Below are 27,308 nucleotides of genomic sequence, written 5' to 3'. Positions count from 1 at the left end.
TGCAGGGGTGACTTGTGACAGTGACCTGAGCAGAGTGTGCACACACAGAGTGTGTTATGAGTGAGTCAGGAGAGAGGCAAAGGCACTGCTGTGCATGGAGGGAGGCATGGAGGAGCAGATGTGTCTAAGGGCATCAGCAGCACTGCAGGACTGAGCAGTCTCATTGCTTGATCACAACCAGGACAAACCCCGTGTAATCTCACCCATTGTGTCCCAGTGGATGCCCCACCAGTCTTCTCCTGGTGCAGGCAGAACCTGCAGGCTCTCAGCAGAGCTGTGTCCCTCAGGAACAGGGCAGCACCTGGGAAATAGCAGGCACCCCAGCTAACAGAGGAAAAGTGAGATGGGCATCCTCCAACCTCCAACACCCAACTGTGCTGTGCATCACCTCTCCCTTTCTGGGGAGGGTCTCTCAGGCTAGTTTTGCCACCAAAAACATTAGGGCAGAAAACGAAGCAAACTAGATGGAGAGGCAGACCATTGTTTTAATTTCTAGCCCAGTAGCATAAAGGTAAATAAAAAAGTGAATCAACCCATTGGGCTGGTGTTTCAGGCTGCTCAGTGAGGAGAATTAACTGCATATTGCCTAAATTAAAAGCAGACAAATTGTATCTGCCTTCGCCCTAAGCTAACCCGACTGACTTCCAGCACAGCAGCGCCCAGTGCAGACACGTGCCTAAAGCCAGTGACAGAACCGCGGCACGAACCTGTCCGGCTTCTCCAGCCACCTCGGCAGTACTTTCCTCTCCTGCACAGGTACACGTGTGTTACAGAAGGCAGTCCTGAGCTGGCTTTGTCACCAGGCCGATCAATTTCCTCGGAAATAAATGATAAAGCTGTGTTCTCTGCCTAGACGGGCTGGTTTTGGAGGAGGAGGATTTTTTGGTTTTGTTGGCGGGGTTTTTTTCTGTAAAAAATTACAGTTCTGTGCTTTAGGCAGTGTTTTGCTGATTCAACTTAATAGGGCTTATCCTTCTAATAAGAGAGACTGCCAGTCTTTGCTTTTCTTAGGAACCTAACCCGAGCTTTTCCAGAGGCAGGGGAACGTGATATCTCAGTCCTTACTAATTGTAACCCATTGTACAGCTATCCCTCGGCCGCGCGCTGCAGTATCTCTATCGGGGCTGACGAAACTCACACCCCTGGAAATCGGCGTGTTCTGCCACAAACAGCCGCCGCCGGAGGGTGGCCGGGCGCCTCCGGGGATGCACCGCTCGCTCTCGGCAGTTCGGCTTCCCAGCCGGGGCCACCTCTTCCAGAACCGCCACCTCCCCTCCGCGGGCGGTCCGTGCCGGGGTGGGGGCTCCGAGTGCCGCCCGCCCGACACGCCCCCTCGGCGTTGCTCGCCTTTCCCGGCGCGGCGGAGCGCGGGCGGCAGAGCGGCGGGACCGGCGGCGGGGCAGCCCCGCTCCCCATGGCGGCGGCGGCGGGGCGGGCTCGGCGGAGCGCCCGGCTGAGCGCGGCGGCGCTGCTGGCGCTGCCGGCCCTGGCGCTGCTGGCGCTGCCGCCCGGCCGCGGTGGCGGCGGCGGTGGCGGTGTTGGTGGCGAGGCGCAGCCGGGCTCCGCGCCGCCGCTCCTGCTGCCGCCGGGCTTGCGGGAGGAGCTGCGGCAGAGGCGGCGCGACCTGCGGCGGCTGGAGGCGGCGGCGGGCGGCGGCGGGGAGGCGGCCGCGGGCGGGCTGGGCTGCGGCGACCTGAGCCGGGCGACGGCCGTGAGCATCCTGGGCTGGGGCTTCACCAAGGTGGTGGCGCGGGCGGTGCTGGAGGGCGGCGGCGCCGTCGCCCTCAAGTCGGTGCACGGGGCGGGCCGGGAGGTGCGGCGGTGCGTGCAGCGGTACGGGGCGCCCGCCGGCTGCCGCCGCCTGGCCGCCTACAAGGTGCTCAAGGAGGTGACGCTGCTGCAGCGCCTGCAGCACCCCGGCATCGTACAGGTACGGCGAGAGCGGTGCGGGGGGCTCTCCCTGGGCACGGCGGGGCTCGGTGCCAGGGCTGAGCCGGTCCCTCCGTGTTGCCCGCGCTGTCCCCCGGCGGCCCCGACCTGCCTGGCGCTGGCAGCGGCGGCGCCCCGACCGACCATCGCTTGTACTCTCCCGCAGCTGCACGGCCAGTGCTATGAGAACAGCGGAGATGCTGAGCTGCGGGTCACAGCCATGCTGGAGCTGGGATCCCCCCTGGAGATGATTCAGCTCCTGCAGACCCCCTGGGAGGAAAGATTTAAAGTAAGGAAACAACACAAACGGAGTTTTATCAGTCGGTTTTAGACCACAAACTGGGTAAATGCAAAGAGCCGGTGATGCCTGCTGGGGCAAAGGGGATTCTCCTGCTGACACTTTGCTCTCGCAAATTGTCCGTAAATCGTTTCGCTTTCAGTCCTTTTATATCCCGTTAAAACAGCCCCAGCCTGGCATCTCACCGCTAAGTTTCCTTCTCTCTAGAGCGAAGTTAGAAGAACTACGTCTGGGAGGGGGTAGTCACAAATTCGTGCTCAGTGCTGGGATGGTGGTTAATACCCGCTATTACACTATATCGTTAGTTCTTCCTCTATGTTATATATATGCAAAGGGACTTTGGTAGCGAGACCCCTCGGGAGAGCCGCCTCACTGTGCTCCGAGTTGTTTGATGTGTGTTACCTGTTTGAGGCAGCAAGCTGAGCAACGTGTCCCTCACCATATGTTTGTGTGGTGATTTTGATCCTGGCCCTTTAAGTATTACTGTAGTACAAAAACTACTAAACTGCTTTTCTCCTGCTGTCGGTGCTAGGATTGAGGCCCTGCTAGAGAGATCTACCTTGTCTCTTAAGCGTCCCACATAGGGACTCATATGCTCCCCAGGAACATAATGGACTTGTGACGTGGCACTTATTTTGCTTATAGCTTGCATTACAGTTTATCTCAAGGGCTCAGCTGGGGGTTCACTATTACTTGTTTGGGTCCCAGGAGGAAACAGATCATCATGTAGGAGCATGGGTATCTTAATCTCAGCAAGAAATGCTTTGGGCAAAATAAAAACACAAAAGTCCTAAAATAAATTCCCTGCCTGCATGAGGTCCTTAATGTTGAAGAGGAGCCTTGCCATCCAAGCCAGAGGGGGAGTGTGGCAACTGTGCTCACTTGACTGTGAGATATGGAGCTGGGATTCTTATGATTGCTTCACTAAACAAGTTAAAATAGCATCAGAGCTTCCAGCATAATTTCTCTTGGCTTGTAGAGTTCTACTGCTTACAGACAGTTTCATACTGGTTTCTACATAGTTTTCCCAGCACCTCATCTTCTCCAATGTGCCAAAGTCTCCTGTAGAGCTAGAAACTCATGATGCTGGATTAGCTGATGGTAAGGTCTGGTACAGTGGCATTAAAGATTTTAGTAATCTCTTGACTGATGAAGACACTAATTCAAAATTTACACTGGTACTGTCTAGTCCTGTGTCCTAATTAGGGCGTCTAAACATATGGGATTCCCCTCGGATGAGCCACATCAGATACCAGCGACTGTGTGAGCTGTTCCAAGGGAAAAAACCCTCACGCCTGCACAGATCACTATCGATAGCAGTGAGGGGTGGCGTGAGGCTGCCTGGCACACCCAGCTGAGGATACAGCTTGTCTGATGCCAGGGCTCCTGATACTGAATGAAAACTGCTGCAAAAAGCTACTTGAGCAAAGTGCTGGCGCAGAATTAATGCACTCTTCTAGCTCTAGTTTATTTAAAGGTCATTTACTGAGCTTTCTGCTGGGTCAGGTATTCTCTGACCTTTCCCTGCTGCCAGAAAGTTGGTACATAAAAGCAAAAGAGCTGGCAGTAAATATATTGTGTGCTTTGACTGATTCTTCAGAAGCATGACTGTGTGCCCAAATTCATATTGCTGAGTGATACATCAAGGCATGAATCTGGTATTAATGACTATGGAGCCTAAGTCTGTATGGAGCAGCATGAGGGAAGGGAGAAGAATCTATTAATTCTATGCCAGAATGGGAAAAACCCTTCTGATTTCAACTAGCAAATCAATATAGGTCCTGAAACATGAAGACTGCTATTGTTTTCCTCACAGCTCTCTCTTCTAGTTCTTCTAACTGCAAATGTCTCTTTTTGTATACACACATTTTTAAAAAATGTTGCTAAACTACTTACCAGTCAAATCCTGTGGCAATGTTGATAATAAATTTTGTAGCATACATATAATTACCTTTTAAGTTCTATATGCTTTTTTTCCCTTTTAATTTCACTGAATGCACTGTCCTTTGTTCTACTTCCAATTTAATAGCTGTTTTTCATCTGTTTTTTCCATGCATATTCATCTTCTCTTTCTCAGATTTGCCTCAGTCTTGTGAAACTGCTCTTTTACTTGGCACATTCCCCCCTGGGTTCAATAGTCCTCTTGGATTTCCAGCCGAGGCAGTTTGTTATGGTGGATGGAAACCTAAAAGTGACAGACATGGATGATGCCAGCACTGAGGAGCTGTCATGCAAGGAAGATACTGACTGCACACTTGACTTCCCTACCAAAAGCTTCCCTCTCAAATGCTCTGCAGTTGGGAAATGCGAAGGAATAAATGAAAAGAAGAATCTTTTCAATGCATATCGGTATGTCCAGATAGATGGGGGGAAAATCTGGGGTGTTTGAGCTCACACTCTGCCATGTAGTCTCTAGCATCTTGTGTTTCTTCTGTGCGGTGATTCCCCTCACCTCTGTCAAACGGTAGTTAAGGATCACTTTGAAGCGAGTTATTTTCCTTATAAGGCAGAAAAATAGTGCAGTTGTTGTCTGGTGAGAATGAAGGCATCTTTCTTTTGCTGCTCCCTTTCACCAGTGCCCTCTAGAAACCTGCCCCAAAGCTTGCATCTGTGAACATGCTGTTTGCCCGACAAGCCCCGGTGCTTGACATCCACGGGCCGTGTTTGCTGAAAGCAGCGGCAGCGTGAGCTACCTGCCAAAGCCCACCAGCTTTGAGTCCCTGATGCTGGGAACAGGCTAACACTGGTTGGGGTTTGGAGGTTTTTTGTTTGTTTTTTTTTTGTTTGTTTGTTTTTTTGTTTTGTTTTGTTTTGTTTTTTAGGGTTTGGGGTTTTTTTCTGTGTGTGTGTTGGGAAATGCATTGCTTAGTGTATTAAAAAGGCTCAGGGAATGAGGGGGAATTTCGTTGCATGAACCTTTGCAAGGTGGATTTCACGTGGTACTTGACAGCATGCTGTGCTGCAAGGACCAGGCTTTCAGCCCAAATCACAGGAACCGTCTGTGAAGCAGCAAGATGTGCTCAAATGTAGCTTTATAACCAAAGCAGACTTACTGGTTGCATATGGATAACCAAGTCACGGGAAAATGCAGACAACTTAATCACCAGGGAAATTAAGGTACTGTATTCTAATCAGTCTGTGGGATTTTTTTGCAGGTATTTTTTCACCTATCTTTTGCCACATTCTGCACCACCAGCTTTGCGGCCCCTTTTGAGCGATATTCTGAATGCAACAGGTACCAGCTATTACCCATGAACTTCTTTATTGGAACTAAAAAGTATTTCATGGAATTATTTATCTTTGTCATCTTTTTCCTTAAATGTAGGTGATTTACGATACGGGATAAATGAAACCATGAGAGCTTTTGAAAAGGTTTTACATCTGTACAAGTCTGGGCTCTATCTGCAGAAAAGACCTCTTCTTTTAAAAGGTACCTGATTTTGAATGCTTTAAGTAGCATAACTACTGAGGGAGTGTGGAATTGGTAACTGGTCAAATTCTGATCTCCCATACATACAGGCAGTGTATAGTCGCCAGAAAAAAATCAGAAGTGTCTTTTTTTTGAGCAGCCTTTCGTTGTTTTTTCATGGGAGCCATACATGATTGCATTGCTTTGCAAAGTAAAAGCAGTGCAGACAATCTGGCCTACAGATGGAGATGTGCTTCTAAATACTCCTCTCACAATGAGCATCAGTGTTTCAAGTGACTGTATTTGGGATAGCTTAAACAACTAAAGCAGAGTGTCTCCTGTCTCTTCTTGGGATCATCTTATCCTGTGGACCAATAGGTCAGTTTTCTGGGCTGATACTGAAACTTTCCATTTCACTGGATGACTTCTGTCTGCTGAGCACAGATTATTATGGGAACATACAGTGGGGAAGTGACAACAGTGAGATGAGTGTGGCAGTGTGACTGGGACCTCGTGCCCTCTAAGTTCCGTTTTTCTGAAAACCATTCCATTTGACCTGTGGATGGATAAATGAGCCTTTATGAGATGCATTCCTCTGAAAAGGACCCATTTGGTGGTAGAGAGATGAGGCTGATCAAAAGGAAGTCTTCAAAAGTCGAGTGGTTACTGTGGTTTGCATTTTCTTGAAAGTTCACCTGAGATGGTGGGGAGGTGATGGTGGTTTGCAGAAGGAAATCTCTTTAAATGTGAAAGAAGTAGGATTTGCACCGTTATGAACAAAGATACCCAGCCATTTGCATGGAAGAACCAGCAGCTTTAACAAGAATTACTAGTATTTTCCAGCAACACCTACCTGTTGGCTTCACAACTGGCCCAGTAGCGGTGTGCCATAATGATCATAGAGGTGTGGGAAGGTGGGGAGAGACTCTTAGCAGTCAGTGAACAATAGCCTGAACAGCTACCTGCTCAGGCTTGTCAGGTCTTTTGTCTTTTGTCTGGTCTCCTTATCAGGAGCAGGATCTGGCCTCCCTTTCCCACACTGTGGTTCCTAAATCTCCTGATTCTGTGGGTGGCAACCATGATGGGTGGGTCAGCATGTGCCCCATGTAGCTTGGTGCTGGTTCTGCTTCTGCTGTTGAGGATGGGGTGTAGGAGAGGCTACAGTGGGGTTGGCTTCCCTGGATAAGAAATGGAGGGCCTGTGTACTTGTGCAGCAGCCTCCTCTCACCCACCCCTATGGTTGCACCCCTGTTCCTTCATCCTTGAGAGCCCTGCCCCCTCTCCTACATCTGTGGGGGAATTGCTGTCCTGTGTTCCATAGCAGAACCAAAAGGCAGGATTTGGGTTTCTTTTAACTTTGCAGCTCCATGCCCACTCCATCTACTCAGGTCAGTTCAGTCTATCCCATTTCTTTGGAGAGTTTCACTGAAGTGCAACTCACTAAGTGTGTGGCATAACTAGTCTCCAAAAGTGCACTTTTAAGTGTGTCCCTAGACACCTTCTTTCTGTTCCCAGACTACATCTCCCTAAAGGGTTTCCGAACAGTGGAAGGAGAAGACTACAAGTGCTGGCCCTCCTACAGCCACCTGGGATGTCTGCTGTCCATTCACAGCGCCGAGGAAGCTGCTGCAATTTGTAACTCCCAGTCACAGTGTCAGAGTTTTATCATCACCCAGCAGAGGACGTGGACAGGTGAGCTGTGACAGGGCACTGCCACGTGGTGCCCCTGCTTCCTCAGTTTTGAGTGGAGGTGATGCTGCTGCCTTCCTCCTTAGTGCCTTGAGTCTGCAGGTGCATGTAAAAGCTGCCTTCCTTACTCTCAAGATCAGACGGCTGCCACTGTGGGCATCCAAAAATTCCCCGAATATTTTTGAGGAGACACAAGAGAAATTATGTTCTCCTTCTGCACCTTTTCTCCTCTACTAATTTTGCACAGGACTGCTAGGTATTGTGAAACAGTTACTTGTTTCTTGCAGAGATTGCTTCACTTTGGTGTTAGGCTAAACAATCCCTGTGGTACGGATAGTTTGCAAAGCTGTGGGGTTGTCAGAGATGAAAGAAGCCATGTAAAAGAAGGTGGTTACTATTGTTGTAATTAAAAGAATCATAGCTTACAACTTGTTATCCCCTTTATCAAAACTAAAGCCCCAAGCCAAGGGATTTCCAGAATGTCCCTGTAATTAGCTCTGATTATAGCCTCTTAGAGCTAGCGTGTTTTCAGAATTATTATAAATTATCTCATTTAGCTGACACTTCAAGCGTGAGCTAAATTGTTTCTTAAAGTGAAACACTAAATGAGGTAAATGAGTGTTTTTACTCACAGTGGTGCTGAAGAATTGTGTTTTGTCAGCTCACATGACATTTTAAAAAAACCCCAAAACTACCAAAAATGCAGCTTTTCTATGCGCTTGTGTGCAATTGGCATGTGGCAAACTAATGATATAAGAGTGCTTGCACGGATGCAACATAAATCTCTTTGAGCCAACTTCACACCAGCAATGGATTGTCTGAGCTGTGCCTAATACATCTCATCTGGCTCCCTCACGGGGCAGCTGTTAGTTGCTGTGTGTGATGCCTGCCTGGAAGGAATCCTGCTTGATGTGGCAGCGAGGATGCAGGACAAGCACATGGGACAGAGACCCCTTCTGCAGCACCTGGCTTGGGTGCTGATCCCTGACATCCCGTACCGTGTCTGCAGTCTTTAATCCCTTCCTGATATTTTTTCTTCCTCACAGTTTTACAGCTCGCCTTTGCAGCCAAAGATGCAAAAAGTGCGTGGCTGAAATGCCGAGTGCCTAAGTTTGCCGGTTGGATTAATGAGAGCTGTGGGAATGTGCTAGTCCCTCTTAGGGCAGCTTGGAAAAGCAAAGCAAGACGTAAAAGCCTCCAGGGCTGGTTGATGCATTCCTTGTGCATGCTCTGTGAGCATCTGGAGTTTACTGGGGGTGTAAAACACATCTATGGCAGGGCAGAGTGACCCTCTGTTAGGCAAGCAGTATGTTACTGTGTCTTTTGCAATAAATAGCATGGGTCAAGGTGAACCTGTCTCCTCTATTAAACTTGTGTTTTTATTTCCTTTCCAGGACGCCCACTCGCCTCATTTCAGAGTAGCTGGACTGATTTAATACCAGATACTAATGCTGTAGTCTATATTAAACGTTCGGCTTCCTCAGGGGAAAGACTTTAAAGACAATGAGATCACATAAAATGATCCTGGGAGGAACAAACCGCTGGGGAGAATTTCATCTGCTGGAAAGAATGACATATTTTATTTTGCTTTGGGATGGGATCTCCCTGCCAGTTCAGATAGAGTCAAATGCTGCTGTCTCCTTGATCAAAGCTCAGATTTCTCATTGCTGCTCCGCTAGCTTATTTTCTGTTCCCACACTGCTGTTCCACATAAATGGTCCCAGTTTTAGTCAAATGCCGCTAGACTGTGCAATACTTAGCTTTGCTGCTTTGGCCAGCTTGTCAGTCAAGAAATAGAAATAGCTGCAAGGGATCCAGCTTGGGTAGGCTTTGTTATTTCAGTCACCTCCAAAAACCTATGGATAATGCACTTTCCAGAAGGTAATGGCTCTTTCTGCAGCTACCAATTGGGATTTCATACCACTGCAAATGTAAAGGATGGGATTTCAGTGAGGGGGCCAAGGGTGCAGGGTGGAGATCCTTACCTGGAGGTTGATGATGGGGGTGGTCTTCCAACGAGGGTCCTGTTTCAGTTCCTTCCAGTGTAGGGGAGGGAAGCGGTGTATAGGTCAACTCTGGATCCAGGATTTGGGTTTGATCCTATGTGATTTTTAATACCAGCTCCCATGTATCAACCTTGAAGGTTTTTCTCTGTTACTTTCCATGAAAGAGCAAGACATTCAAATTATTTATGTGTAAGGTGTGACTTTGTATGATAAAGAATGACTTTATTCTAAGTATGCTGTGAAAAGTTTTCTTTTCTTTAATTGTCTAAGTCTTTACTGCAACCAAATGAACAAATATGTTTACCACCTTTATCTCACCTAGCATCACCCAGTCCTGAGGCCAGCCTATGAGTGCTTTAAGCAGTGTATGAATGTTCCTGAGCCCCTTGGACACTTAGGGCTTGGAGGATGCTCTGTGGCTGTGCTAGCAGGCTCATAAGTGTAGAGGAGACAGTCTGGTCCCAAGAGCCTCCTGCAACTGCTCTTCACTAAAATTGTAGATGTGGCCTCTGAAAAATAGGTGAGGGTTAATATAATTTCAGACTGTAACAGATAGCAATGGCAATGCATGGAAGCAGTGACCATACAGCACCTTGTCTGCTGTAGCATGGTCAGGGAAAGCCCAGATGGCCACTGACCTCATGCCTTATAGGGGAAGTCTCTGGCCTTGTGCAGGAGAGCCACACTGGGTGATGCCACATTGTTTTCTGCTTAGCCCACACTGTAAATGACCACTTTAGGGATACAGCCATTTGTAGCCTACAGTGGTGTGGCCATTTCCTTCTGGGGTCTTGCAGCTGCTGGGGCACCTCCGGACAAAGGCTCCTGAGCTCTTGTCTGGGGCTGTGCTGTGGTTTTGATGGTCTGGCCCTGTGTTTCCTAGTGCAGGACCTCACCTTTCAGGTCATTAGTAGTCAATTAACCTACAGCAATGCCACTGCATGGGGGCTTTCTCATGCACTGTAACCCCTGCTGCTTACTCTGGGTCTTGAGGACTCTGATAGTGATACCAATTAATGAGAATTCCTAGTTAGCACAACAAGAAGGCTTTTAGTGATGGCCACATTGCTACAGGCTTTGTGAAGGCAAGGCTTTTTAAATGGACAGCCACAGACCACTCTCTCCATTACAGTGGATCCTGTGGAAGTTGAAGGATAAGTCCTTCCAGGGGTCCACTATTGTTTTACTGAGCAGGGCTTCTGGCATCTGCTGTGTGGTGCTCTACATTAGCAAAAGGTAATGGGAGTTTTTTCGGTATCTCAGCCTCCTGAGGTACACATCAGAAGTATTCTCCAAAGCAAGGGCAAGGGCCAGCCTGGGGTCATTTCAGAGAGGAAGAAACAGAATGCAGAACTTGAAATGATTCCAGTTTGTGCTAGAAAGATCTTCCCATCTTAAAAATAACCCCCAGTTAAAAAAAAAATAAATGTATTTTGTTGTGCTATGCTCCTTTCACACTGCACATTTCTCTGTCAAGTTTTCATTTTAGGTTGCCTGCCAGGCAGTCAGGTCCAGCCCCTCAGCAGATGGTGAAGGTGCAGGGTATGGCAGTGTTGCTTGGGTAAACGCATGTTCCAGTGTCAAACCTGCAGTTAGACCCTGGGAGCAGAAACCACGTCATCCTGTCTTAAAAGTTTTGAACAGATGTAATAATAATAAACAAGGAATAATAATAATGATAAATAAATAAATAAAAGGAGAAGCTAGGCTCCAAAGTATCACAATGCTCCATCTGCTGTTGCCACAGCAAGTGGCTTTTGTAGGATGTTTAGACCACCCTTTGTAAATGAGTAGGTGCATTCTTAGAGCCTGAACCCTCATGAGCACATTCATCCTGCTAGCACAGAGAAACAACTGGGGCGCAAGCACACCTTTATGTCCAATGCTGTTCATGTCCTAGAGTCTTAGAAGATGCTGCAAATATGCTGGCAAAAGTGTATGCACCAATTTTCCTTGTACTTCTGTGCAGCTCCTCATGGCACTGGTGGGCGTGCCAGCTTCAGTCTGATTTGGGGTGACATCCCACTGCAGCCCAATGGTGCCCAGTGAATGTTGGGTGATGCAAAATGTTTTCTCACCCTACCACATCTGGAACTGTAGTTTGACATGTGTTTGATGAAACATAGTCTCTGGAAAAAGCAGTTCCCACCCTGCTTTTTCCCAGCTTCTTGCTGTTATCATCTGTTAAGAAACTTTTACCAATGGCTGTGCCAGTTTAAAAGCATGTAGGGTTATTTCTCTGCTAGCCTCCAGAGAGCAGCTTGTGACCCCCAAGGTTCAGGCAACTCACTCGAAGTTCAGGTGCAGCTTCTATGCCAGGTCTGTGTGAAGCACCCAGGCTGCTCACAACCCTAAGGGGAGGCTACGGGAGCAAGCATTTCCTCTACAGCTTTTGGGCCCCTGTGGTTGTTTTGTAGTGCACTATCTTTATGTCCCATCTCACTCAGTCAGTCTTTCTTCATCCTATCCTTTTATTAAATTATAACTGTCTCAAGCAACTTTAGACTTTCAATGCCAGTGAAAATTTCAGTGCACACCTAAAACCTGTATTTCAGTAACTACAGTACATACAAACTCAGATACAAACATTTGCTGCCCTTAAAACTCCCAACTGCTGGAGTCAGTTTGTCTCTGCTATCGCTGATCAGTATTTCAGCCACCATTGTGGAATATGTAACAGAGGAAAGTGCTTGGAAGGAGACAGCAGGGGATCAATTGCAATGGAAACCATGTGTGCTGGAGGAATAATATTTACCTAAATGTGTCTATGACATCTTTCCAAAGGATGCTGCCTTTAGGAGAGAATGGATATGAAAATGTTGCCTCCATAGATAAAAGTTGGAAATATCATTTTTTTAAAGACAAACTTTAATATTCTTAATTAATTCCATATTGTAATAACAGAGATAAAGCCACATCCATCGAGGATAATACCATGTATTCCAAAGATATAAACTACAGTTTAATTAATAGCAACAGATGCTGCATTACTCACGTTCAGTATGTCTGCACAGGCGTTTACATGACTGGTGATTTCATAGAGATTGAAAAGCAGAGCAAGGAGGACAGAGCCTCGTACTGAAAACACAACTCCTGGTGCATCAGGCAAGGTTCAAGTACCAATGAGTGTCATACTTGTATTCCTACATGGCATATTCTGCAAACTTTGATGCTCTAAGCAATGCTCTAAGCGATGCTCTACACAACATTCAAATAGATAAACTTTCAAGTTAATTTGGGGAAAAAAAGAGGAATTTATCACAGGCAGTTTTAGGCCCAAATCACACATCTGGATTAACCCTGATTTTTGTAAGGACTGCTATAAATTGATGTACCAAGCACTGATCTTTGTGGATAGAAGTCAGAGCACTTTGGCCCTACTGGGTCAAAAGAGCTGGTTTGGGCTCCAGTTTGAGGAATTAGGGAAGTGTGACTCCAGTATCCAGAATGGCCCATCATGATGGATTTGAAGGACTTCAGAGTGGATCATCCTCACTAACTATAGCACTTGGAATAATCCTCCTCCTTGGTTCCATTGTCCCAGTGTACCCACGTGCCACCACAGTGGAGATGGGAATATTCACAGAAGAGAATTTTATGAGGGATAACCATGGTCACCTCTGCCTCTTCTGCAGCATGTACTTACTCCAGGATGGTGGATTTTCCCTGAATTATAGTTCTTGGCTAGTGGGAAAATGTATCAGATTACTTCAAACAGGTCTGAGGGTACCAAGGATGGGTGATGGCAGGAGAGAACAGCTGCCAGACTCCTCTGCTTGGAATTCAGCTCCTGGATCTGTGTGAGAGCTCCAGGCAAGGGCTTGTGCTTTGAGGCCTTTAGACCCTCAGCCCTTCTAGCCAGCCATCCCAGATGGCAGAAGCACTGGGTTCATTGGTAGGGAAAGCTTCTTGGCATAGGTTTGGAGGAGACAGAGATGCTGATAACATTTTAAGATGCTTGGCCTTTCTGGGCACCAAGTTATGTCCCTTCACTGTACCCACTACATCAACTGCCCTATCCTCACCCACTCCCAAGTACCATAACCACTATTGTCCCCCACCTCAAATCTACACCTGGTGGCTGCACACTCAGATCTCTCCCTCCTGTAGTTTACTCACCTCCCCAGTCCCCAGCGTACCTACTTGTTAACCTTTTGCAGGCCCACACCCTCAACATCCACACATGGCCCCACAGCCTCTTACTCTTGCAGCCAACACATAGAATCACAGAATCATAGAATTGTTAAGGTCGGAAAAAACCTCTAGGGTCATTGACTCCAACCATTAACCCAGCACTGCCAAGTCTACCACTAAAGCATATCCCTAAGTGTCACATCTACATGTTTTTTGAACACTTCCAGGGACGGTGATTCCACCACTTCCCTGGGGAAGTAGTACCACACAGGTGTTGGTAAGTAGGGCTGGGGAGCCCTTATTTCTGTACTGTCAGAGGTGAGATAGCCGTGTGTAGCAGGAGGCCACATCTGAAAGGTGTAACCGCAAGATCAGCCTGCCTTTGATTTGTAACCTCTCTTTTCATTTACCATTGATGGTTTCTAGATTAGTAATTGCTAAATACAATGAAGTAATAGCTGCCTGAAAACAACCAGGGTTAAAGCCGTGCATTAAAACCACATTGCCTTAACTGCATTGTATTAGTCACATGGTGTATCACACCTTCAAAATCCAAGTCTAGACAAGGCTTAAGAAAATGTAAATGCCTACATTATGTAATGTTTGTCAGTATTTATCCACAAACCCCATCAAAATCAATAGGAGTCTCAAGTACTCTTTTTGGTTGAAATTTGTTGCCCTACTTACAATATTGGAAATGTAAGATACAGCCTCATAATGAAGTTAAACAACAGCAATCCCCAAAACTACAAAATAAACATCCAGATTTCCAAATTCTTCTATCTGTAAGTTATATATTCTACATAATGTCTTTAGTAAGTGAACTGTTTTTGTTTGCTGGGAAAAACCCTGCTGCAAATTCCCCCGCTACTTCAGATGACAGATCAGAGAGTTCAGGCTTAGATTAAAAGCTTGATAATGAAACCTGGGGACACAAGTTTATCATCACATTGGGTAGCCAGAGAAGTGGTTTATGAATGTCTTGGGAACACTGAGGTGCAAAGGAAATTCTCTGGGACCACCAGAGGAAAATGCCAAGAAACATTTTGGCATTGCTGTCTCATCCAGTGCTGTTGCTCATTCACATGGGAAGGGAGTCATGTACTCCCACTCTCAATTAATCTTGCTCTTGTTTGTTTATTCTGATTCTTTAAATACACAAGAAACAATTCCCTGTCCCTCCCAGTGGAGTAAATGCCATGGTTTGCATTTTTCTGGGCTTGACTCTTTCACTTTGTCTAGCAAAACTATTGTTACTCGACTATGCCAATTAACAACACCTCTGAAACAAAGCAGTGGCACCAGCCTAAATTCACTTGTACTCTAGAGTACAAAACCCCAAAAGCATCAAACCCCAAAGTTTTACTGGCACAGCTAAAGGTCAGTTGAAGACGTACCCTGGAAATTGCCTAATCATTGCAATTGGTATGTTTGTTTGCTTGCTGTATGGAAACAACAATTAAAGCCTCTACCAAGACCCTTACAAATCAGCAAAATGTTCTTTGATTCACCCAGAAAACCTCCAGTAGAAGCTGCTTCCAGCACAGAATAGCTAACTTTTCCTTTTAAAAAAGTAATAGTGTTTAAGAACTGCCTCTCATTAAATAGTTTTTTGATTTATTTTAACCAAGTGCTTCATCTTTGAAAGGAATCAGTGGCATGTTGTTTTAACAGTGCTTCCTCCATCTTACTAAGACAACACCGCAGCATAAGGATTAGTCTCTCATCCTCACCTTCTGTTTTCCTGCTGATAGTGGCTGTCATTGGGTGCTAATGGAAAAGCCCATGTGCACATGCCACTGGTGCCTCCAGGGAGAGTGAGGACGGTCTGCAAAGCCTCACTGCAAAGGACCCTGCAGGATGTCACCAAGGCTGTCAAGGGAGCTGCCACCCATAGGGAGGAGAGATGGAGACAGCATCCCCTTTGTCACAGCGCCTTGCAGCATCACCCTGATACTGCTCCACCAGGAGATAAGGCAGTAGCTGGGGCAGTGGCAAGTGGTCAGGCACTGCCAGGATGCATCTGCCCATGGGAGGAGGGTGGAGGCACCTCAGGTAGGGAGACTGCCCACCCATCACTGTGTCTGGCAGCTTGCATGGAGACAGAGCTCCTGCATCTACAGACCTGGACTGGGACCAGCTCCCTGCATTTTGTCATCTTTCAGCTTGTGGTCTGAAGTATCACTGTCCTAGGGCTGAATCTGACAGTGATGTGATAAGAAGTGCAACAGCCAACATACACTGTAGCTTCTGTTTGAAATACAGATATCAGGAATTCTTTGTTTGGAGCCATTGTTTAGCAAAGGAGCTTCACTTCTGCCAGTCTGTAGATGAGCTATCTTGGGAAAGGGGTATTGTTCCCACGCCAGGAACCAAATCAAAGTTATACCTTCATCCTTAGAAGTGCAGTTTTACCTTGCCTGACCCTCCCATCCTCCAGAGGACCCCAAACTTGAGAGGATTGGCTTTGCATGTTCATGCACAGAAGAGAATAGGGAGAACAAACAAAACGCCCCACCTTCTTCCACTTATGTAAGATCAGAAAGAGAGTGTAGGCTAAGCCCAGAGGACTGGACTTGTGGCTTCAGAAGAACCTAGTTATTAAAATGTTATGAAAGTTTTCCTCTCCTTTAAATGAATAAATATGCAGATGAAAGGAGCCATGTGATCTGGCCACTGGCCATGCTGCTGCAGGCTCAGTCTAATTATCAGCTGCCAGCTCCGCTGCATTTTAAGTGGTGAACATGATTAAAGATACATAGACAATTGAAGAAAGTTAGATCAGTTCTTCAGGCCTGCTTCTATTTTATAACCACATGGCAGCTTGGCCTTGAGACTAAATCTGCCCTTAGAAGCTGAGGGATAAAAGTTCTGCTGATCAGACGAGTTTTTTCAACCACAAGCTACACGTGCTCTTGAATTCATCGTTTTCCTAGCAAGCTGTTTGCCAAGGCAAACTGTTTCCCTTCCCCTCTCAGAGCAAAAGGAGGCTCTGAAGGGGGGAAGGATGCAGGTAGGATCTGGTGTTTGGGGCCATGCAGAAGCATGGCCTGAATATTCAAACTCTCCCAAACAGAGATGTTCAAACTTGTTTAAAAAGAGTTGCAAGCCCAGCATTTTCTAGGGTTTCTCCTTTCCCTTGGGTTAGGAAATATCATCAAGAAACCCAGATGGTCTCGTCCTTCTGGGGGAGAGCCACAGTCCTGTGGGCAGGACAAGGAACTGGGACTCCTCTTCCAGAGCTGCCAAGTTTTTGAGTCAAGTGTCATTGCCTTTGCAGCGACAGCAAGGCCAAACAGTCTGGCAGCATCTGTCCTTTTGTCATCCGTATTCGCTGGGGGACAGAGCCTGGCTCTGCAAAGTGACAGACCCATCAAGTCTCACACACTGGGTGTGAATCTCATGCTGTGGGTTTTTGCCTCAGTGCTTCTCACAGAAATGGCCAGGTCTTGTGCTGTCCCCGAGCCTCTCCCCCGTCCCAGGGCTCAGCGCAGTGGGTGCGTCTGCCTGGCCCTGCCTTTGAGCTGCTGTCAAGCTGCGCCATGCCTGGGGGCTTTAAAAGTGGCAGGCTTCTGAGTAACTTGTTTTAGTGTTGTTTCATGGCATCCCAGAAAGATGTGTCTTTCCAAAAGATGAAGATTTGGCTGGTTTTTAGCACCATCACAAATGTGACACAGCCACTCCATACAGTCCTCAGAATGAGTTGGTGACTGCACAGCTGCCATGGCCCATTCCCAGACTTGTAGTCACTGCCTTCCTGCACATCCCTTGGATGAGCACAGAAGCTCTGTGCTGGCTCAATCTGCTGGTTCTGTTTATGGTTCTGTGCATGTGGCACCTCCAGAGGAGGCTGTTTCTTAAGCCATGTGGCGATTTATGCTGGAAGGGCGCACCTTGCTTCAACCTCGTCAAGAAATCCTATTTCATTCATGTTCTACTCTTGCTTCAGCACAGGACTGGTTTCACCTGGTATTTCAAAATACCTCGGATATGTGTTGACTATCTGTCCAGGATCCCTGTGAAGGGACACCCTGCCCCAAGGCACCACGTGCAACCCAGCTCCCAGCAGCCCGCTGTGGTGTTCCAAGGAGCGAGCTGTGGTGTTCCCAGGAGCCTGCTTGGCCAGGGGGTGTTGCCTGGGTGCCCCAGGGCACTGTCACCTCTGTGAAGGAGCTGCAGTTATCCACGGCCATGGTCCCATGTTGAGGCAGTGCTGAGCCACCGACACACTGTGCTGTGTCCAGCCACCTCCACCACAGCCACGGGACCTCACCAGCAGAGGAGCTGTAATCAACAGAGAGAAACAGGCCCTTGCTGGGGCAATGCATTTGACCCCTTTAGGCATCTGCTCCTGCACGGGATGAATTACATCCTCAGAGCTCCTATCGAATATTGAAGCAGTCCGAGTTGACTTGTTCAGACACAGACTTGTGAAATGAATCCTAGTCCAGGAGCCCGGTGCCAATACTTGTCTGTGTAAGCTAAGAGATATGGCTGCTGCACTCCATGTGCTGCTGGAAATGTGATTCTACCCATCTACTGAGCCCAGGTCCTCATATGTCAGAGACTAGGGAGAGGGGAGCCAGGCTGTCTCCTCGCCCCACTGATTTATGAGCTAGATGCTAACAAAGTCACTTCATCCTTTGAAAAGGAACAGTGCACGAATGCATGTAGCTCTATCTTCCCACGATTAGGGCCTCCTCCAGTTTCTTGCTGATTTAACTGTCAGCCATCCAACCAATAAATCGAAGGGAGACAAAGCTGGGATATAAAACTGGTTATTATGTCTCACACCTGGGCAGCCCACACAGCCCCCTGCCCTACTGCACAGCCTTTGGGTTTTCCGCCTCCTTATGTCATGTTTGTCGAGATGTAAAGCAGTTGACAAAATGCATCTCTGCTGTGCCAAAGTCATGCCTTAGGAAGCTCCACTATGATTTTGTGTTCCTCTCAAAACTTTCCTGTTTCCTGGCAGAACTGTTGTTCCCAGATAACTAAGAGTCCCAAAAGCCCCAGTTTGTGATTACAGATTTGCTAGGGTGGAAATTTGCATTTTCTCTACTCTGCTTGCCATGCACTGCTTCCCAGATCACATTCTCTCTTTTAGAAATTAAGTAATGTTGTACATTAACTGCTCAGTAAAGGCTATTTCAGAATGTAATATCTTTCACTGTTTGACAAAATAAACATGCCTCATCTTGGATATTATTCCATTGCAAAAGGTAAGCAAAATGGGGCAGTTATCAGTGCTAAATATCCTACAAAGGTCATTCCATACTGATCCAATACATATACAGTTAGGCCACAGAAGTCTGTTTTTTCTAATGCATTAATAATGCATAAACATGCTACTCTTTCTAGTCTCAACCAGATGCCTCTGCCTTATTAGCCTACACTCACTAATATATTCTCTGGTAGAGAAGAAGAGGATTAAGCACATGCAGGGGATGGCAGGAATATATATATTTTAATAATTCTTTGTTTCCTGTTCTCAGTATTTGTTTGCATTTAAACATGAGGACAGGGCTGGGAAGGAGCTGCCTGTCAGCCTGCTGGCTCTTCTCTCTGCTCCTTCAGAGCTGCTCCTGAGGTACAGTACAGCCAGGACTTCTGAGAGCCTCTGCCCCTGAAGTCAAATGTTATCTGTAGATTTGCATCTCAACCCTGCTATCAACCTACTATTTATCCACAATCCAGCCATATAATAACATCCATTTTGGGCTAGTCAGCTATTAAATAGATTGATTCATTGGCTAGGAAAAAAAAGTGACTACATTTACAAACCTGGTTCATGTTTAAAAATCTCCATTTTTATCAGTAAAGGGCAGAAAAGAACACAAATAATCAAAGCCCAGAGTGAGAACAAACAGGAGCTCCTGATTCTGGGTCTGTCAAGCCAAAGCAGCATCTCATCACTGTCAAAAGGGCCTAACAAACTCCTTGACTGCCCTTGCCTCCATACTTCTGCCAGGTACCTTGAGCTGCTGTTCCCTGAAAACCAATTTCACACACTAATACGGTAGAAAAATTTCTGAGCAAAGACATTCAAATAAATATGCAAGATTAGTGAGAAAAAACTGGCTGGATAAGTGCCAGAGGAAGGGGGAGGTTGATAAGGAGTTAGAATATATTGGTAAGGAAGGGCTGGAGAAGGGGCAGGGGGACATGGAAAGAACAGGAGAAAGGGCAGAGCTGTGGCAGGGGTGGCTCAGGGCACCACAGTACAGGACCACTGCCTGTGTGGTTTCATGATCTGCTACATCAAATCCGTGAATCTATGTTTCTGGAAAGGCTTTTCCACCACTTTCCTTGCATCATCCCCTGCTGCTTCACAGCCAGCCAGATCAACAGGCATCAGAGAGCCAGAAACCAATCTGAAACCTATTAGTGTTAAGTCAGGGGAGCTCCCTGGTATGGAGCATGTGGTTGCATGAGCGTGGCCTGGAGGCCAGGGAGGTAGTGAGAACATGGGTGACAGAACCAGGGAGCTGCACAAAGCCTGCTTTTCCTTCCATCCTCACAGCAGAATGAGGCTGACCCATGTTAAGCAAGAAACTGCCCTCTGGTCTCCTCCCTGGGGCAGGGGCCTTCCACTCTGAGGCTCATGTCCTTACAGCTGCTTCTGAACTGTATTTAAGGGGACACAGAATCATCACAGAACAGCTGAGGCTGGAAGGGAGCTCTGGAGGTCATCTTGTCCAACCTCCCTGCTGAAGCAGGGCCACCTACAGCCAGTTGCATAGGACTGTCTCAATTTTTTTTTTATCATCTCCGAAGGGAGAGACTCTACAACCTCCCCAGACAACCTACTTGCAAACACAATGTGAACAACACAAGTGTACATGCCATCTCTCTCCTACAAGGGATTTCAGGGAAGACCTCAAATTTGAACCTGTGGGATACTGCATTTCATCACAATGCCTTGACTCCTGTGTCTAGTTGTCCCTTCATATGACAGGGTAACTGAACCTGCTCTGCCACATCATTTTAAAATTACTTTGGTCAGCACTGGCATGGTCCCCCTCTCACCAAATGGAAATAATTCCCCAAATGGAGATACGCCCTCAGAGGCACTCCCATCTCCCAGACCCTGCAATGAGCCAGTGCAGGAGCTTACCTAGCAGAAAGTAATTCTCTTTTTTGCTGGGTCAGTTTTCTGCTAATTTAGTTCCCTAAGCTGACTTACCCCATGGTCAGATAAGCACCATGCCAGCAACCAGGTATGCAGGAGGGACTGAGACAGCACACCAGATGAAACACTTGGTTAGGGATGTTTAACTATTGTGTAACAGCAGCTTGCACTGTTCAGGTGTCTAGTAGTAAAGTTCTCAGCCTCGGAAAGCCCAAATCACGAGATGCAATACTGCACAAAGAGATTCTGCAGACCCATTAACTTGTATTTTGAAAGCATGGTGACTAAGGTAGGAATGGTGGAGGTGCTAAGCATTCTGCACAATCCCAGCTATAAGAGGTTGCACACATCTTTTCTATATTGACTCTTGGCCTGGTGATTGATGGGATTCTGCTCTCTCACAACATCAACAAGGGCAGTCATGCCCTTCCTCAGCTTCCCCAGCTGCGGGGGCTCTGCCAGGATGAGGTGATGGCTGTTGGGGATGGGGCTGTCACACACACTGTCCTCAGTGAAGCCCTCGAGAAGACCCCATGTGCCCTTGAATGCTTCACTCACTGGCTATCACACTGCTCCATGTTTCTGAGAGCTTTCTTCTAAGGAAGAGCTGTATTCTCCACAGGTCCTAGTGCTTGGTGCAAGAGCCATGCATACAGCTTCCATGATGTTGTGGTTTCACCCCAGCAGGCAACGAAGCTCCACGCTCACCCACTCCCCCACCATCAGGATTAGGGATAGAAATGTAATGGTAAGAGCTAGAAAACTCATGGGTTGAGATAAAGACAGTGAAAACAAAAGCTGCATACACAAGCAAAGAAAAACAAAGAATTAATTCACTGCTTCCCAATGGGCAGGCAGATGTTCAGTCAGCTCCAGGAGACCAGGGCCCCATCATATGTAATGGTTACTTGGGAATATAAACACCACCACTGCAAACATCCAGCCTTCTTCCTTCTTCCCCCCACTTTATATACTGAGCATCATGTCATATGGTATGGAGTACCCCCTCAGTCAGTTGAGGTCAGTTGTCCTGGCTGTGTCTCTTCCCACCCTCCCATGTACTCCCAACTTCCTTGCCAACATGGCAGTATGAAAAGCAGAAAAGGCCTTTGCTCTGTCTAAGCACTGCTCAGCAATGAAAAACCATCTCTATATGATCAGCCATGTGCTGGGCACAAATCCAAAACGCAGCCCCACTCCAGTCACTGGGAAGAAAATTAGCTTTATCCCAGCTAAAACAAGCACACGTGATCATAAGCCTACTTTTGACTTGTTCCACACCTTGGTCACCCTTGCAGGTGGCATCTGGTGGGTGGCTTTGTCACTGTGGGCCTTCTTCTGAAAGCTGCTCCCAAGACTGAGGGCAGCTGAGGCTCCCCAGAGAACTAGTGTGCTCAAAGTCACTCATAATGGGTTTAATTTCCTCACAAGACATTTATAATTTGTGTCTGTGTGACACACGGTAAATTTGAAAGGGATAAATGCATGATGGGTATAAATCATTTTGATCACCCAGCCTTCTAACAGAGATGAATTCTTCCCCTTGCCTGAGTCAGAAGAGAATCCACAGCCATGACTTAAAGCCACAGCTAAAAATTGTGAAGGAAATATTCAGCAGTTTAATCAGTCAGAACTCCAGGTCCCTCTACTAATTTCTGAAAAAGAAGGGGGGGGGGGGAAGAGAGAGAACTAGATCAGCAAGTGGTGCCAGGACAGCTGGGGATTAACACTGGTGCATCAGGCAAGACCTGGCCGGTAAGTGAACAGCACCTCAAAAAAGTTGTAAAACTGAAAACAGCACTCTGCACAAATGAAAGAAATGGTGTCGTGATGCATAAATGGCAAAAAGGGACTGGGATTTAGGAGGAACTTGCCCTGTGCTGTATTTTACAGCCTTGCAGCAACAGCACCAGGTTTCCTTTCAGCAGTGATAAAAAATTTTAACGTTTCCTGCACGTTAACAAAGGGCACCTTCTAGGATGACTTCCAAGAAGACTTGCTGGAATTTCCAAGTTCTCCTTCTGGCAGTGCTGGTGGAGGCAAGGACTCCGAGCTGCATTGCTGTGGGCTCCTCTCCTTGCCTGGCTGGCTCAGCCCCACGGCAGCAGAGCTGGATGGAGCTATGCTGGCTCCGTGCTATTGTTGTCTACACAAGGAAAACAGTGCCTGCTAAGAAATTATTTTAAGATGATTTAATTAAACTGATACCAATCTCTCTAATGTAAACACAAAACAAGAAAAAAATGTACCCTTGCTTTAAATCCCGTGTAATGTAGCAAATGGATGGCAAACAAGAGGTGCATGCTTATATTTGGAGGCTGCACTTAGTGTTTGATGTAAAGACAGGTAAGCTGCTGCCTACTGTTGACAGAAGGTAGGACAGCAAAAAGGCAAACTTGCAACAGTGAGAACATTCTCATTATTCCTGCGGAAAAAAATCAATTCTCCAGGGATTTTAGTGTGAAATTAGGAAGTTTCCCAGAAAAGGTGAGAGGAGAAAAGAAGATGGTACCTGTGCTGATTTAACTGCATTTATCCTCAACCTGAGGAGCACAGGTAGGGCAGCATAGGAGAAAGCCTGTGGAGGCAGAGCTGCTATGGAGAAAGAGCTGGGGATGAAAGGAGACAGGAGAGGAAGGGGTAGGGAAGCACTTGTGATACTTTGGGGAGAGGCTGGGCTGTCTGAGCTCAGGGGGTGGCAGATTGCTGGCTGGAAGGATGTGGTGGGAATTGTCATTGTAGATCCACCTAGGGTTGATCAGGTTCTTGGAAATGCTGCTCACCTGGGCCTCAGGTGCTGGGCTTTGTAAGTATTTCAGCTATTCCCTCTCTGCAGCTTCCCTGAGACCATGGAAATCCAGTAAAAGTACATACGTAGAACTGGAAAGTAGACACCTGCAGACTTTCTTCTGCACTGTCTGGGATGAGGTATTTGGGAAGCAACTACATCTTGCTCCTCAAAGACCATCTGGTGTGCTCTCCAGACAGGCACCTCATGCCAAACGCACCATATGGAAGTTTGATTCATCAACCAGAAATGCCGTGGAATGGGAGAGGCCCCAGGACAGTCTTCCCTGAGAATGCAGGAAGGACAGATTATGTGGACTGTGCCAATGGTGTGGAAGTTGGAGGAGGACACAGGATGGGTTGAGAATGTTTGGTCAACAGGTTTCCTTGCCATTCATCCAAGTGACCAAGTGAAGTTCGTTACTTCCCCACATACTGACACAATGCTGATGATGGGTTTATTGGGTCCTGCATGCCACATCTGGTGCATCTCCGGAGGAGGAAAGGGATGCTCCAAGAGGGCTGCTCTGCAGGCTCCTGGTGCTCCACAGCTCCCTCCTGCTGCTGCAGCTGGAGGTGCCAGCATGGGCCGTTTCCTGGCCACATGATTAAGGCCTGAGGTAGAACTACAATGTGTTATCTCTCACCAAGCCTCATCTGATTCGGTGGGCAGTGTGGTGCTTCCTGTCCTCATTTGCAAGCCAGATTTCGCAGACACAGCTGCCACCATGGCATAACCATATGAAAATCCAGAATCAGAGAAGACTTTCAGTATAGTCCAACCAATGAGAAACAGGGGTAATTTGGGGCAATTTCTTTAATTGCTCCAGTGAGTGAACTGAAAATTTACTAGTTCAGATGATCCTAACTTGTCCATACAGGCAGAAAAACTGAGGCAGCCACCTACCATCACCCACTGAGTTTGTAGCAGATATAAAACACTAAATGCTGGAAGGCGTTTTTGTTGATGTTTCCCAGAGTGACTGGTACTCAAAACACCCTGATATTGTTGGTAAATTAACACTTGAACATATATTATTGCAAGTGGCTATGGTAGAAGAATCATACCTTGCCCCGCAATAAAATACGAAGACAGCATCTGTGCTGGGGAAGTCATATGCTTACTTAAAGTCTACACTGTAGGACACCAGAGGAGTCATACAATTAAATGATTTCACTCTTTCCACCTTCCATTTAGCAATCAATGAAAGTTCTCCCTCCAGGGAAAAGCTTGATGAAGGGGGAGCTCTCAGCCCATTGTTTTGCCTGGGGTGCCAAAAAGAAATACATCATGATTTATATGTTAATGAGCAATTCTCGTTAGGCAGTGCATTCTGGAAGGTGTTGCAATGGGGGACTGGAAGGCTGATCCATCAGAGGAAGTTAATTCATCATCAAAGTGAGACAGGGAGCTCCCTGGTGAGAGCTGTAAATAGGGCATTGGGAGAGTGACAGAGCAGAGAGTGGCATGTCCCCCCCCCCCTCCGCCATTAGCACTCCCACTGACAGTCCTGCCACTGCCTGCTCTCAGGCTCCAGCTCAATCACATTATTTATAGAGCATTTCACATTCCTGGTTGGTATCCAGTCGATGTTGGTTTCAATTAGAATAAATGCTTATTGATTGAGAGGAGATGGGCCAGCTGATTAGCTCCTTGGGAAGCCAAGCACAGTTGGCTGAGGGCAGGCTGGGCTCCAAACAGAGGCAGGAGTGTGTGGGGCTCTGAAAAAACTGTCAGGGAGGAGAAGTCTTCTAGATTAAATCAATTAATTGAAGAGTCCATCTAATAAAGATAAGCGGCTAACTTCATTAGGGAATTAATGATAGGCCTGATTAAAAACCCCAGTGGGAGCCCTGTTGACTTCAACAAGCTTCAGGTCCAGCACAATATTTGCCTTGGAGCCACGCTTCCCAGCCTTTGATTAGGCCACTGAAAACTATGTACCTACAGTGATCAGAGCAGGCTACCAAGCATCTAGAAATGTCCACCAAAACCAGACAAACTACTGTCTGTATGTACATTAATGAGCAAACATATTTTTCTTTAGATACTATGGAGAAGAGTCTTAGCTATGGACAGATGCTCCAGGAGCATGAAATCACAGTGCATCACTCCCTCCCCAAACTCGTGTGCGCTACCGTGAGCACAGCGAGATCTGGACGCCGTGACTGACTCTGCTGCGTGTTTGGGCACCAGACACATTTGGGTCGCTGACAGACCCACGCTACGTGTGACACACCGCAGGTGCGATCACACAAGCGGCTCTTGCTCGGGATGATGGTGGCAGGCTGAATGATTTATTACAGTCATTGGCACACGGTTAGGCTGTGAGGGTGGTCACGATGTGCCGTCGGGGGTCACGGCGGTCCCGGCCGCTCCCTCCTTCCTGCTCGCCCCGCAGTGAGGGGCTGGGGCACGGCCTCTGCTTCCCATCAGGAGCGACCAGGGAACCATCCGGGTGCGTGCGGCAGCGCTCCCCTCCTGTGGCCGGGAGCGGCCGGTGCAGCCGGAGCGGCGGGAGCGCGGCTGGGACTGGCAGCGCAAGGTGATGGATGGGGGGGAATCCCAGTTACGTTTTTAAACAATTTTTTTTTTACTTCCTTTCACATTTTCTTCTGTTCTTTGAAAGGTGCACGTCCCTTTTAGGTTCATGGCCTAAAGGTCTGTACTTGGACCAGTGCTGTGATTAGTGAGCTAGTGCTGCTCCCAAAGTGGCTGAGCCATGGGCTGCAAAACCCTCTCCAGATGTGACTTTTCCCTTCCTAGGGGCAGCATGACCTTGCCGAGCACAAAATGCTCAGTGGGATCACAAGAGAAAGACTTCAGCATGAGTCTCTAATACCGCTGAATCCACAGGAACAGCTATTCTGTAAATGATTAATGAGTCCCTTCATTATTCATGCCTGTGTCAGGTGCTGCCAGGGAAAGTCCCGTTGCAATCTGCTATTGCTTGCCTGCTGCCTCACCAGAGCTGCTGCTGCCACAGGTGCAGGTGCTCCAGGGATGCAATTTCTGGGCAGTTTTGCTTTGCAAATGCCAGATGAATCATCAGTGGCACAACAGTTCTGCTGAGATACCACTGCCTTTTATGGATCTTTTTTGCCATAGGCTATTAGTGGATAGGTTTCAATGTTTAACAAAGTCAAGATATTCTGTATTAGCAGCCTGTGTCATGCAGCACATAGAGTGAAGGACAATAATGAGGTTTTTTAGTGGTTAAAATCTGACAAAGGTCTTATCTACTGTTCTGTCTGCATCCAACAGAAAGGAAGGAAATTCCTTTGGAGCCCACACACATCAGAGAAGGAGTCAAATAATTTGAGTAGGACTTTCCCTCAGCTGCAGGATTTCCCCATCTGGCCTAAGCCCTGGGAGATGAGGCTAGGATGCTCTGCCCAGGAAGGACATTCAAGGCTGACCTCCATGGTTCTCCATACCCTGCAGCCAGAGCTCTAATTACCCACATCATTATCTTAGCCTGCCCTGCTGGAAATGTTATCAGGGAGTATGGGGATTCACTAGGAACACTCCTTCCGATGTAGGACAATGTAATTATTATTGCCATCAGAGAAGGGAATGACTGATAAGGACCTTCAGAGAGTGTTTAATAAGGACCTTCAGAGAGTGTTTCATTCATCCTTTGCTCTGTGGCTTCAAAGACAACTTTAAAAGGCATAATTAAGTAGCTCAAATGCTAAAACTGTCTTGGCTCTTTTCGTTAATTTCTTTCCAATATCAAGACATAAAGTGGACAATAATTTCCCAGCAGGCCAACAGCTCCACCCTTAATGAGCTAATGGATCTTACATCTGCCCACTCTTATGTTTTGCTTTTGCAGTGCATTTCTACCTGTTGTTCCCTTTTTTTCCCTGCTGATTCCAGTGGTATTGCCCAGAAGTCATGATTGTCCCATTTTCATCTCA

General features: G+C 47.2%; 1 protein-coding gene across 1 annotated transcript; it reads left to right on the top strand.

Annotated features, from left to right (window-relative positions):
* The first annotated feature begins 1,414 nt into the window (after positions 1-1,414).
* LOC127461614 (extracellular tyrosine-protein kinase PKDCC-like) lies at positions 1,415-9,562 on the top strand. The gene is made up of 7 exons (XM_051769607.1): positions 1,415-1,930; positions 2,096-2,218; positions 4,305-4,576; positions 5,383-5,462; positions 5,553-5,657; positions 7,152-7,328; positions 8,720-9,562. The coding sequence occupies exons 1-7, from the start codon at positions 1,415-1,417 to the stop codon at positions 8,821-8,823; spliced, it is 1,377 nt and encodes a 458-aa protein (XP_051625567.1). The 3' UTR covers positions 8,824-9,562.
* Positions 9,563-27,308: the final 17,746 nt, after the last annotated feature.

This window comes from Manacus candei, unplaced genomic scaffold, assembly GCF_025592945.1.
Source record: "Manacus candei isolate 608988 ecotype Guabito, Panama unplaced genomic scaffold, ASM2559294v1 h1tg000109l, whole genome shotgun sequence".
Classification (NCBI taxonomy): Eukaryota; Metazoa; Chordata; class Aves; order Passeriformes; family Pipridae; genus Manacus; species Manacus candei.
The sequence above is the reverse complement of the archived record's forward strand: the minus strand, read 5'-3'. Positions and strand labels throughout refer to the sequence as shown.